The sequence below is a fragment of the Acyrthosiphon pisum genome, chromosome A3, assembly GCF_005508785.2.
Source record: "Acyrthosiphon pisum isolate AL4f chromosome A3, pea_aphid_22Mar2018_4r6ur, whole genome shotgun sequence".
Classification (NCBI taxonomy): domain Eukaryota; kingdom Metazoa; phylum Arthropoda; class Insecta; order Hemiptera; family Aphididae; genus Acyrthosiphon; species Acyrthosiphon pisum.
The window spans coordinates 35,087,787-35,099,092 of record NC_042496.1 but is presented as its reverse complement, the minus strand read 5'-3'; the positions used below and the strand labels follow the sequence as shown (position 1 = coordinate 35,099,092).

General features: G+C 27.7%; 3 protein-coding genes across 3 annotated transcripts in view; 1 reads left to right on the top strand and 2 right to left on the bottom strand.

Moving 5' to 3' along the window:
- The window catches only part of LOC100169399 (phenoloxidase-activating factor 2), a 4,764-nt gene extending 3,349 nt beyond the window's left edge, over positions 1–1,415 (top strand). Inside the window, exon 6 of the mRNA XM_016804311.2 lies at positions 975–1,415. Within this exon, the coding sequence (XP_016659800.1) occupies positions 975–1,127 (153 nt within the window). The 3' untranslated portion in view covers positions 1,128–1,415. The remainder of the gene's footprint in view (positions 1–974) is intronic.
- A 2,636-nt stretch (positions 1,416–4,051) lies between these two features.
- On the bottom strand, positions 4,052–5,238 carry LOC107883716. Its single transcript, XM_016804296.1, has 3 exons — positions 5,234–5,238; positions 4,159–5,098; positions 4,052–4,060 (listed from the first exon to the last, which is right to left on the bottom strand). The coding sequence occupies exons 1-3, from the start codon at positions 5,236–5,238 to the stop codon at positions 4,052–4,054; spliced, it is 954 nt and encodes a 317-aa protein (XP_016659785.1).
- Positions 5,239–5,724: 486 nt separating this feature from the next.
- On the bottom strand, positions 5,725–11,276 carry LOC107883717. The gene is made up of 7 exons (XM_016804310.2): positions 10,305–11,276; positions 8,480–8,690; positions 7,442–7,570; positions 7,013–7,362; positions 6,345–6,599; positions 6,101–6,266; positions 5,725–5,983 (listed from the first exon to the last, which is right to left on the bottom strand). Exons 1-7 carry the CDS (start codon positions 10,326–10,328, stop codon positions 5,877–5,879), a joined length of 1,242 nt encoding a protein of 413 aa, XP_016659799.1. The 5' UTR covers positions 10,329–11,276; the 3' UTR covers positions 5,725–5,876.
- Positions 11,277–11,306: the final 30 nt, after the last annotated feature.

The window sequence follows — 11,306 nt, the reverse complement described above, 5'->3', positions numbered from 1 at the left end:
TCACACGCTCACTGAATAAAAAATAAATCAAAACACTATAATTTTGTAAACAGGAAAGTAAATAAGAAACAAGAAACATTTCAAATATTTTTATGAAATAATATGCACTAACGACTGTAAAAAATCGACTATATGCCAAATATGCCTTTACACCCAAAACATGCAAAAACATGCACTATCAAACTTCATATTATTATTACTATTGTTATGAAATGGATTTGTATCTCAGCTAGCATGTTTTCCTGTGTAGCAAAAAAAACATGCAGATGCATGAACTTACGAGCCCTGGACTAATTAATATAATAATATAATATTATTAATTATGTACGTGTTTAGATACATATATGTATCGCTACCGATCTGAAATATTCATATACATAAATTAGATATATACATTGTGTGTATATATATTCGTCAAATTTAGTCTCTAAATAGTAGATATAATAAAATATTAGGAATTATAAATATGTACTACTTTCCTAGAAAATATAATTGATTGTTTGATATATTTTTTGAATTTCGGTAGGTATTCGTTTCGTCGTATTAGAAAATGTTTGTAAATTGGAAACGAACGTTTGAATATTATTGAAATTATAAGTTGTACTAGACAATTTGTGTAATATATTATAATTTATAATAGATGGGTAATTATTTATATTTACTCAAAATCTTTGGGTAGGTAATAAATTCTTTATTCTGACTTTTTTTCTCCATTTATTTTGATTGATTTTTTTGCTTCCTCAACAACTAAAAACTATCTCCTTGCTAATGGAACTTCTTGGTTTTCCAGCGTTTATTTAGGGTACACTTTCAAAACGATTGTAAATTTGTAAGTTATATTTATATCCATCTTTTTCCGACTGTCTGGGAAACCAAATTTCTTCTTTGTACTGTATATTATAATTTATAGGTATAACATCATATACATTTAAAACTATTTAAAAAAATATTATTTACTTATGTGTTGTATGTAGGGTGATGGAGGTTCGCCTTTAGTGTGTGAATATGATTCAGTTTCACATCTCATTGGTCTCGTATCTTGGGGAATTGGATGCGGAACTCCTTCAATACCCGGTGTTTACATTGATGTCAGCACTTATATAACTTGGATTGAAAAACAATTATAAAATTAAGAAATTCGAATTTTGTTTTAATAAATATTATTTTATTTGATCTGGTAAGGCAAGATCTAGATCCTAACCTACCCTAGGGCCGGAGTGAAGTTGTTTGTGCTATTTCATCTATATTTTTAAAAATAAAAAATATATTAATTTAATCGTTTATAATATCTTAATATACCTCGGTACCTATATTGACTTGATTAATTTAATTTCCACCTTAACGAAGTGTTGAAACTAATTGTATAACAGTTCATATAGGATCCAAATAACAAAATAAACCATAAAATCAAGTATCTTATACTTCCTGTTCCTCATAAAAAATCTATAATTACTATCGATTGTAAATAATTGAAAAACATTCATCATTATATTTTTTTTATATATTTTAATATTAGGATTGGAGGTAATGTATGACATTATCTAGAAAAAAATAAAAAATGTTCGTATGTGTATAATATAAATGTACAATAGGGGACGGAGTGGCCGAGCAGCAGTCGGCTCCGACGCGTACCGTCGCCGGTTCGAATCTCGACCACGGGCGGCTCCTCTTTCTGGGCAGGCAACTGTCTAGACCAGTATTTCTCAACCTGGGAGTCGCCACCCCCTTAGGGGTTGCCAACTTCTTATTTAGAGTCCCATATGAATTAAAATTGTATGGATTATATGCGCATTTGTATAAATATTTGGTATACGTTTTTTTAATTAAAAATTATTTACTTTATGTTGTGTACAATGTACAGTAATTTTAGTATTGATTATTAATAATAATCTACATTCTATGCGAGTACTTAAAAAAATATATGTTGGGGGTCGCTAAAAAAATGAAATTGAAAAATCGGATCGCCACCGTCATTGGCGTGGTAAACAAAAAAATTTCAGAGGCAAGTTACAAATATCCCAAGTATCAATGCATAATAATGTATTAATATAATATAATTAATTATATTTCAGATCGTGATTAATTACCTATTGAGTATATTATCATATTCAATTTACTTGGGGACCCACCGGCTACCACCCACTGTGCAAAATTTTGTTACAGAAACATTACAGCGAAGTTTCAAAAAAACATGTAACGTTGCATTTGTTGTTGCTTTTGCGTAATATTAACATCAACGGGACCGCTAATGTCCAAAATTTCTAACGTCACATGTATGATACATTAACGCAAATGTAACGTGTTAGACTAACATCTCAAAAACATCGTAACAACCATTCTGTGATGTTACGTATCTTACCATTATTGGATGTTACATAGACGTTATTTTCAACATAAATGTACAACGTAAATTATAGTAAAATAATGCAAAAAAGTAATCGGCTCACCTGAGTATCGAACCTCGACTGGGCACACCCGAAACTACCTAGTAAATTGGGGGACCTAAAACCTACGCATTACGACCTATCGCCTACCCTAACTCATTGTAAGTTAATCAAAATTGAAGGCATTTAAAGAACGAAATTAATATATTATAATATACTTATTGTAATATAATGTGAGTTATGACTTGGATATATTATCTGCATTCGTATTTATTGCAACAATATACCTAGGTACCTATTTTATAAAATAATAAGTTTAATACAATTTTATTATTTTAGCAAACAAACTAACTATAGATACAAATTTTCAAAATTAAGGATATAATAATCTTAAGTAGGTATATTATTGTTATTAGCGAATTGTTATTTCTATTAGATACCTATATTGGCTATTTTAATTTTTTTAATACTAATTTAATTGAAGCGAGTTGTATGAGTAACTACCTAATACTTACCTATAACCTATATTATTACCTAGGTATCTATAAATATTATAATTTTCTAGGTAATTAATAAAATAGGTATACCGTATGGCGTACATAGTATACTTCTTACCAATATAAGTTTTTGAAATATTTAATGATGTAGATACCTAGGTAGATACCTATAAATAATTAACAACACACCAACATGTCGGCATGTCGCATACAAAACACAATACCTTAAGGTATAGTATATAGCAATCTATTATTACCTAATTTATAAGTGTAGGTATAGGTAAGCAGTCAAATTACCATTTGATCATAATTAGTTGTTAGATGAGTAAATAGATTCCTACTAAGGTAAATAAATAAATAATAATAACAAATAAGACAGTTTTATTAAAACAAAAAAAATTTAATTAATATAATATTAATTATATTTTTAGTTATAATCAATAGTCATGGCTTAATGTTATGATAACTGCTTTACAAACAGAGAGTTGTAAAAAAAAACATTTGCATTTAATATCATTCAAAACAACAACAGTATTATAATATGATTGATCAGTTGATAGAAAATCAAAATCAACAACAAAAGAACCAATATCTCTTGATGATAAACTAAATTTAAACAAATTAAAAACTTCAGAAACATTCAACATTTTTTGGACTTCAAATTTTATTTCATTATCAGCAAACCGTATTATATTTTTTATCATCACCAAATCACCATTTTTTAACATGACCCATTTATTATTAACAGAATTAATGTTTAATAAACAGTTTTCTTGCAAAATCACTCTTTCATAAGCTAATTCACCAACAATATAAGAATAATTATTGTTTAAGTTTTCTTTTTGAAATAGTGGATATTTTATTTGACTTGCAATAGAATTATTCATTTCATTGTATTTTTCAATAATCCTGTTACTAACTTCTTGTAAAGGATATTTGGCACATTTAATACTTTTTTTTAATTCTTTAAGATAATTTTCAAACCTAAAAGCACTAAACGAATCAAGTGGACCATGTTTTTGAACAAAGTAAGGCAAATGAATAAGGTTATGTACATTGTAAGTAATGAATTCAGATCCGTATAAAATAACATAGTCATTGATAAATTGTTCTAATAAAATCCTTGCTTTTTCATTATATAAAATACAAGTCTCTGAATTGACTAAAAGCCTAATTGCGCTAAATAAAAGTAAAAAATGTTGATAAAATTGTTTTTTTAATTTTCCTTTTAAAACGATATGACCATAATATAAAAGAAAAGTCCTTAGTTCTGTTGCCTTCCAGTGATCAATGTCATCCATAGATCTTGGCAATCTAGCAAATTCTGATGGCACATAACTTCTCAAATTTAAAATACTTTTATTTATATCATTCTTTGATTCATCTAATAATCTTATATCTTTTTTGCCCTTGACCCAAAATTTAATAAGCCTTTTTGTTACACCGACATACACACAATGCATGTTATCGACTGGTATATCATCAATCATATTTATGGGTAATTTTTCTAATGGACTTGTACCCTTATGGTAACTATCGTCGGTTTTATTTCGGAATGAATTATTTGTTCTCATAGGTGAATTGGTAGTTAAAAAAGTCATTGTCTTATTAAATACACCTTCATCAATGCATGTATTGCATCCATGGTAGGCATTATGTGATTTCACCTTTAATAAGAATGCTTTAGCTGGTGCATCACATACAATATGAGCTATTTCCATATTATATAAAGTATTATCAACATTTATACCATTTTCAAGCATACTTAAAGCATCTATTAAAAAAAAACTTAAAAATTCATCAACTGAAAATGGCTTTTCAAACCCATGAAATATACCAATCGGTATAACATATTTAGATAAAACTTTTACATTTACAATACACATTAAAATAGGCCAAAATTGACTTTTTGAGCTTGAGGCTAGCGGTAACCCATCCACGTTTATACCAAACTTTAAATTATTTATATTTGTTAAATCATTTTTATGTTTACGTAAAATTGGATAAACCATTTGTTCGATCCCGAAATGTACATACGAACCATTATTCATTTGTATAATTGTGTGTTTAGAAGGAGTTTTCATTAAAGTTCGTCCATCTTTAGGAACATTTAAACCTTCAGTTTGTAAAATTTTTAGCAAAGCGTTAAGACAGTTATGAGTAACATTAAATTGTATGTTCCAATCACGTAATTTATCACAAATATTCGTTTCTACACTATTTGAGGTATTAGAAAAAATATTATTTAAAGTATTATTTTTAGGGTCATTTACATTATAAAAAAATGGACTTTTATTTTGACTTATTAAAATATTTGACTCTGTTGGTAAGTTAAATAAAGGTATCATTTACAACATGATCATCATTTGTATTAAATACTTGGAGACATTCAGATGGACTCTGTTCAAAATTTGATGTTGAAATAAGAAGATTGATTTTATTTGTTTTTACTTCTTTTTGTAATAATCTTTTGAAATGATGGTCTGTAACTTTTCCCAAATCCTTTTTTTTACGCTGAAAATGTGTTGTTAAAATAATTATTTTATTTATTTTTTATTATAATATAAGTCTTGGCGTTTAGATAATTTAACAACAATTGATAATTATTTACTTATAATATAAACACTTTTTTTTTACTATTCAATTATCAAAATAATATGTAGTTGTGCATAAGAATGTTTAAAAAATAAAAATAATATCTATTGATGCTTTTTTTAAATTAATTTTATTAAGTAATAATAAAAATAATAGTTCTGTACTTCAATAAAAATTATAATAAAAGACTTGTACATAGTTATATCTGTCCTCACAGAATTGTATACAAATAAAAATAATATATATTGATGTCTGTTTTAAATTAATTATGTTAAGTAATGATAAAAATAATATTTCTGTACTTCAATAAAAATTATAATAAAATACTTGTACAGAGTAATTTCTGGCCTTACAGAATTGTATATAAACAAAAAAATAATAAAAACAGCTGTGAACATTTTTATTTTGTTCTTGAAAACCTTGTGTTGGCATGACGGAACCAGTCAGCCACTATTTTTTCGAATTCGGAGTCTGTGTAATTATTGGAATAAATTTCTTTAATAACATCTTTAAAAAAACACAACAATAAAATGTATTAAAAACTAGTAAAATATTATAACTTTTGAAGGATATATTGTATAACAATAAAGAGTAAAACTAATTTAAAAAACTATAATTTATTACTTTTGATTGAGTTCATTAATCCAGAATCTCCTATTCTGGTATCAATATGTTTTCCTCTACCAGTCCAGGAGCATGTTATGGCATATTGGTTTGTTATTAGTTTAGACAAAATCCTTACAACATTGTTTTTTAAGTCCGTTCCACCAATTGTTTTTATAAAACTTTTCTATAAAGATATTATATATTAATATATTATACACTAGACAATCAAGCTATTTGTTACACATATGTTATAAATACCTACCAATTTTGGAACATATTCTGGCTCATTTAATATACAATCTTCCACTAATTTGAATTTATCTAAATCTATAATAGGGAACTGTGCAATAAATGCTGGGCTCAAGAATATATCGCCTCCAGTACATTTTACTTTTTGGTTTCTTTCCATCACCTCCATTTTTGCCAGTAAACGTCTTAACATTAGATTATTTTCAACAATTCCTTGGTTTATCTTCTCTAATATATCTATGTGTTGAGGGTCCATACATGTTTTAGACTACAAATGTTTGAACAAAAAATATTTCTATTATATTATTATGTGTACACATATTTTATATTATTCTTGGGTACCTATTATAGTTTACTTTTTTTTTTTTTTTGTGTTTACATCACTACATGGGAGTCGCACGTTTATCACATTACTTGACCCCCCCCCCATTATAGTTTACTTAACATTTAACATATCACCATAGGCTAAAAGTGCTGTATATAGTGTATAGAGTAAAACATTTATTTTTTACTAAATTGATAATTAAATAGTTAAAAAAGGTTTTTAAATAGTTTGTTAAGGTATGTATTTAACAATATATCCAGCATAAATTAAATTAAATTTAGTTAATAATTATCAAGAACATAGTATAAACATTTAATATATGTATATAGGTAATACTAATAAGTAATAATTGGTACCTTAAATGACGATTGTGGAGTAATACTATCTAGTTCTGAAATATTATGCTGAGACGATACAAGTTCATTGAAATTGGACAGCAGATCATTATTAATATTTGTAGAATATAGTAATTCTTGACTATCTTGAGACTTATTTGAGGTAACAGTGCCGGGTATATTATTGGTCAGTGCACCTGACGTAACAGTGGCAGGTATATTATTGGTCAGCGTACCTAGTGTAGATATTGGCAATAAATTTGTATAGTGAACCATGTTCTCATTGTTGGTAGTAGCTGGACTAAACGTTTCAGATACACTAATGGCATGAGATGCAGACGATGTGATGGGCATTATTGAATATCCAGGATCTATTTATTAATAAAAAAACAATGCAAATTATAGGTAGTTTTTAGTACAATAATTTGGAATACTAATATACTGCTTTACCTAAGTCATAACTTTCATCAGAGGAAGACATATTAAATTTTGGTTTTTTCTTGGTTTTGATATAATCGTCAGTCTCTGTGGACGAATACTTAATTTTAACATGGGTATGCCATGCCTTGTTAAAATTACCTATAAATAATATAGTACAATTTAGAAATTAATAAGTATAGATATTAAAAATATTACAACAATTAAAAAATAGATAAATTATTAAGTTGTTTATTTCAATTGATTTTTTAAAATCTAGATCAATTATTGTTTAGTTATTTGTATTTTTTTTAAAGATCTATTTCATAATACCTTGTGGAAAAAGTAATCAACTGTTTATAATTAATTTACTTATTAGTTAAGTACCTACATTTATTTAGATTTGGCAACTATTTAAAATACCTATCTTTTTAAGTTAATAAGTACATAAAAATAAAAATCCATATTAATAATACACAGACAATTTAACTGAGACAAATTATAAAAAGTATGTATTGCTGAAGTGTACCTACTATTTAGTGATTCATTTGTTTTGACTGTTTCATAAGGACATTATATTCTTAACAATTTTATTTTAAATAAAAACCTACATCTATGATCTACAAAAATACAATAATTGACCTTTTTATTTAAATTTTAAATAAAAATTAGTAGATAATATAACAACTGAACTATTATTGATTTATTATGCTTTTCATAGCAATGTTGTAAGTGGTTTAGTTCATATTTTAATGTACCTATTAAATACTTATAAGTTATAAGTTATGAGTTACTTCATGAAGCTTAACATTTTTTTGGACATTTTTATATTTATTTATTAGGTAGGTAATAATGTCCTGTAGCAAAATTTTGTTATAATGTTATTCAAAATATTATGCTGGTATGCAGCATGATACAGAAAATATTGAGAAGAGTTAAGTTCTCCTCATTTAAATTTTTAGGCTTATTTAGTAAGTTTACCAAACTGAAAAAAATGGACAAAAATAAAAAACAGAATATTATGAAATTTTTTCAATAATTATAATTTTAATAAAAATATTAAATTCTTACCATATGTTTTGTTGCCATTCAAAATTTTAATTTTATAAGTGTCCCAGTTCGGCATAGGGTTTTGTGCCTCTTGCAAATGTGTGCTGGTTACTGGGTACTCCGGCCATTTACAATATGATATACTGGTGTTTTCTTTAATGGGTTCGGTCAGCCAGTTACAAGGTATAACACTGTAATCACGGGTCTCGGAGAACACAGCCACAATCCACAACTTATGTAGGTAACAGTAAATAATTAATAAATACAAAAATTAACAATGGTTACATAGATACATCTAAGAAGTAAGAGACATACAGGTAGGTACCTACTTTGTATAAGTAACGGGTAATAAATGTAATGTTACACTCATTATTGCAACTACTTAGAACATAATTTTAAGTCTTTAAAAAACAAATTTTTTTAATAAACGTTATATTTATTTGGTATAATTTTTTATCGTTATAATTTTTTTTATTGATTATTTTTTATATAACAACGTGCAATTTTAATTCCAGAGAAGAATAGTTTTTTAAATTTGGAATTCTTTGATTTATAAACGAGTAGTTTATGAATATTTTAAGTTTTGTTGAACGGAGTGGAGTATAACAAACAGTGATGCATTGGTAAATATATTTATGGGTAAACGCACTAAAAAAAGTTTTCGCTCACTACAAAATAATGACCGATCCGTTTTCAAAAATTAAGTAAATTAGAATTTAGTAAAGTAAGTTAGGTATTTCAACAGATGAATAATGCATTAAAATATCGTAACATATTTTTCCTAGGAACTATCAAATAATTTTTATTTGGTTTTCGAGTTATTTTACGTTTGTCATACGCCGAAAATCGAAAATCTGCTGATGGGTATGTGGCGTATTCGTACCAACTAGGTACCAATACACCACCAGGTACAAGGGTACTCCTTTAAACTTTAAATACTTATAAGTTATAAGCTATCGCTGATATGCTAAACTTGTCTAAAATTTGATTTTTATATATCAAGAATCCGAATAATATTCAGCTACAAAATATAAAATTAAAAATGCACGTTGTCATTCAAAAGAGTAGGTAAAAAACTTTTTAAAAAATAATAAATAATAGTGGAAAAATACGATTTTTTTTCGAGTTTATTGCAGTTGTATTTAGACTTAAAATTACCTGTGTAAAAGGAAATATTATCAAAACTATTAGTGTTTTCTAATCTAAAAAAATATAGTTGCTTGAGAGAATAATAAAATAACAGATTGCTATACCCATGTGTTTGTTGTCTCTGTCTTACAAACGTACCTACGAGTGTACGAGATTGAACATTTCGGTTCACTAGTTTCAATAGTGTGCTGTTAGTTTTGATTTTAAAGTAAATTTACCTATTATCAAACTTTTAGGTAAGAACATTATATATGCATAAAGGTCTGCGATTTTTACCGATATTTGAATTTTAAAGCAAGATATGGGTAAGAGTAATATCACAAATTAAAAATAATCATATCTCGCTTGAAAATTAAAATATAGAATGGAAGTTGACGCTGAGAATACGTAATGATCTTACCTAAAAGTTTGATAATAGGTGAATTTACTCCAAAGCCAAAAATAACAGCACAATTATTGAAATTAGTGAACGAAAACTTGCCATGTCGTACATGACGTGTAAGACGGAGACGACAAATGTATAGGTAGCGCCCTAGGTATTATAGGTACGATTGCTATAATGCTATAGGTACTAGGAGGGTACTTAAAGTTTAAACTATGCATTTCGTGACTTTTCGTACATATACGTAGGTACCATACGGGTTACCGTCTGAAGTCTACAGACCAAAATGTTTTTAAAATGTATTATTTCACTTACCTTTTTTAAACTAGTTTCAGTCATCGTACGTAATATAGCCTATAGGTACTATAGTACAGCTAGTATAGGTAGTCGAATATTAAAAAATAAAAAAAAACGTTTAATGCACAGACGGATAAAAACGGTTTACAATAGTAATTGCGTCACTTGTTACAGTTGAAAATGCAATACCTAATATGCAGTGTTAAAAATATTATGTTGGTGACTGTTGGCCTGTGGGTGGGTTAGCTATAGCCGCGCTTTAGCGGCGAGCGTGGGATATAGCTAAAAAAAATATAAAAATACCACCATATTTGTCTATTTATAAATAATAATTGAATAATAATTAGTATTATTATTATTAAAAATATAAATATAGTTCTCCGTCACATCACTACGCTGTTGTTGTACTGTTACAGCAACTTGTTTCAGAGATGTTGAAACGTCAACGTTTCTGGGTTGTTTATATATAAACTTAAAATATTTGTAAACTAAACCGTTCAACACGATGTTTTGGTAACGTCGAGGTGCGATGTTAGCATTGCAACTTATATCATACATCGCAACAATGTTCTGTAACCTAAATTGCACAGTGGGCACCCACCCCTCTATTTAAAAAAAATCTCAGAAGCAATTGCCTCTGAAATTACCGTTCACCACGCCACTGGCCACAGTAAAAAGGTTGAAAACACTGGTCTAGACTCAAGAGAGTGAGGCCGCCATCCCCCGACTGGGCATGGCAGAAACCTACGGGTTCCCAATTCGAAATTCCTCCAAACCTAAAAACACACGTGTTTCAACCAACCATTCCAACCGTTTTAACCCCTTACAAGACAACAAAAAACAGCTTATGGCCATATTAATACAAATATTATTACCAATATTTGTTTATTATGAATAATTATAGGTAATTAGTTATTGGGGAGAAGTAATGCGACCAGCGGTACTTTCCCCGATCTTCGATACCATGCAAAATTAAAAAAGGTAATTAGTTATTATTACAATATTAACAAGGTATGAAGG

Coding starts and splice junctions, on each gene's coding strand:
- LOC107883717 (XM_016804310.2), bottom strand. CDS start 10,328: ATGACTGAAACTAGTTTAAAAAAG. Junction 8,691..10,304: donor CTGAAACTAGTTTAAAAAAG/GTAAGTGAAATA, acceptor TACCTACATAAG/TTGTGGATTGTGGCTGTGTT. Junction 7,363..7,441: donor TGATGAAAGTTATGACTTAG/GTAAAGCAGTAT, acceptor ATTAATAAATAG/ATCCTGGATATTCAATAATG.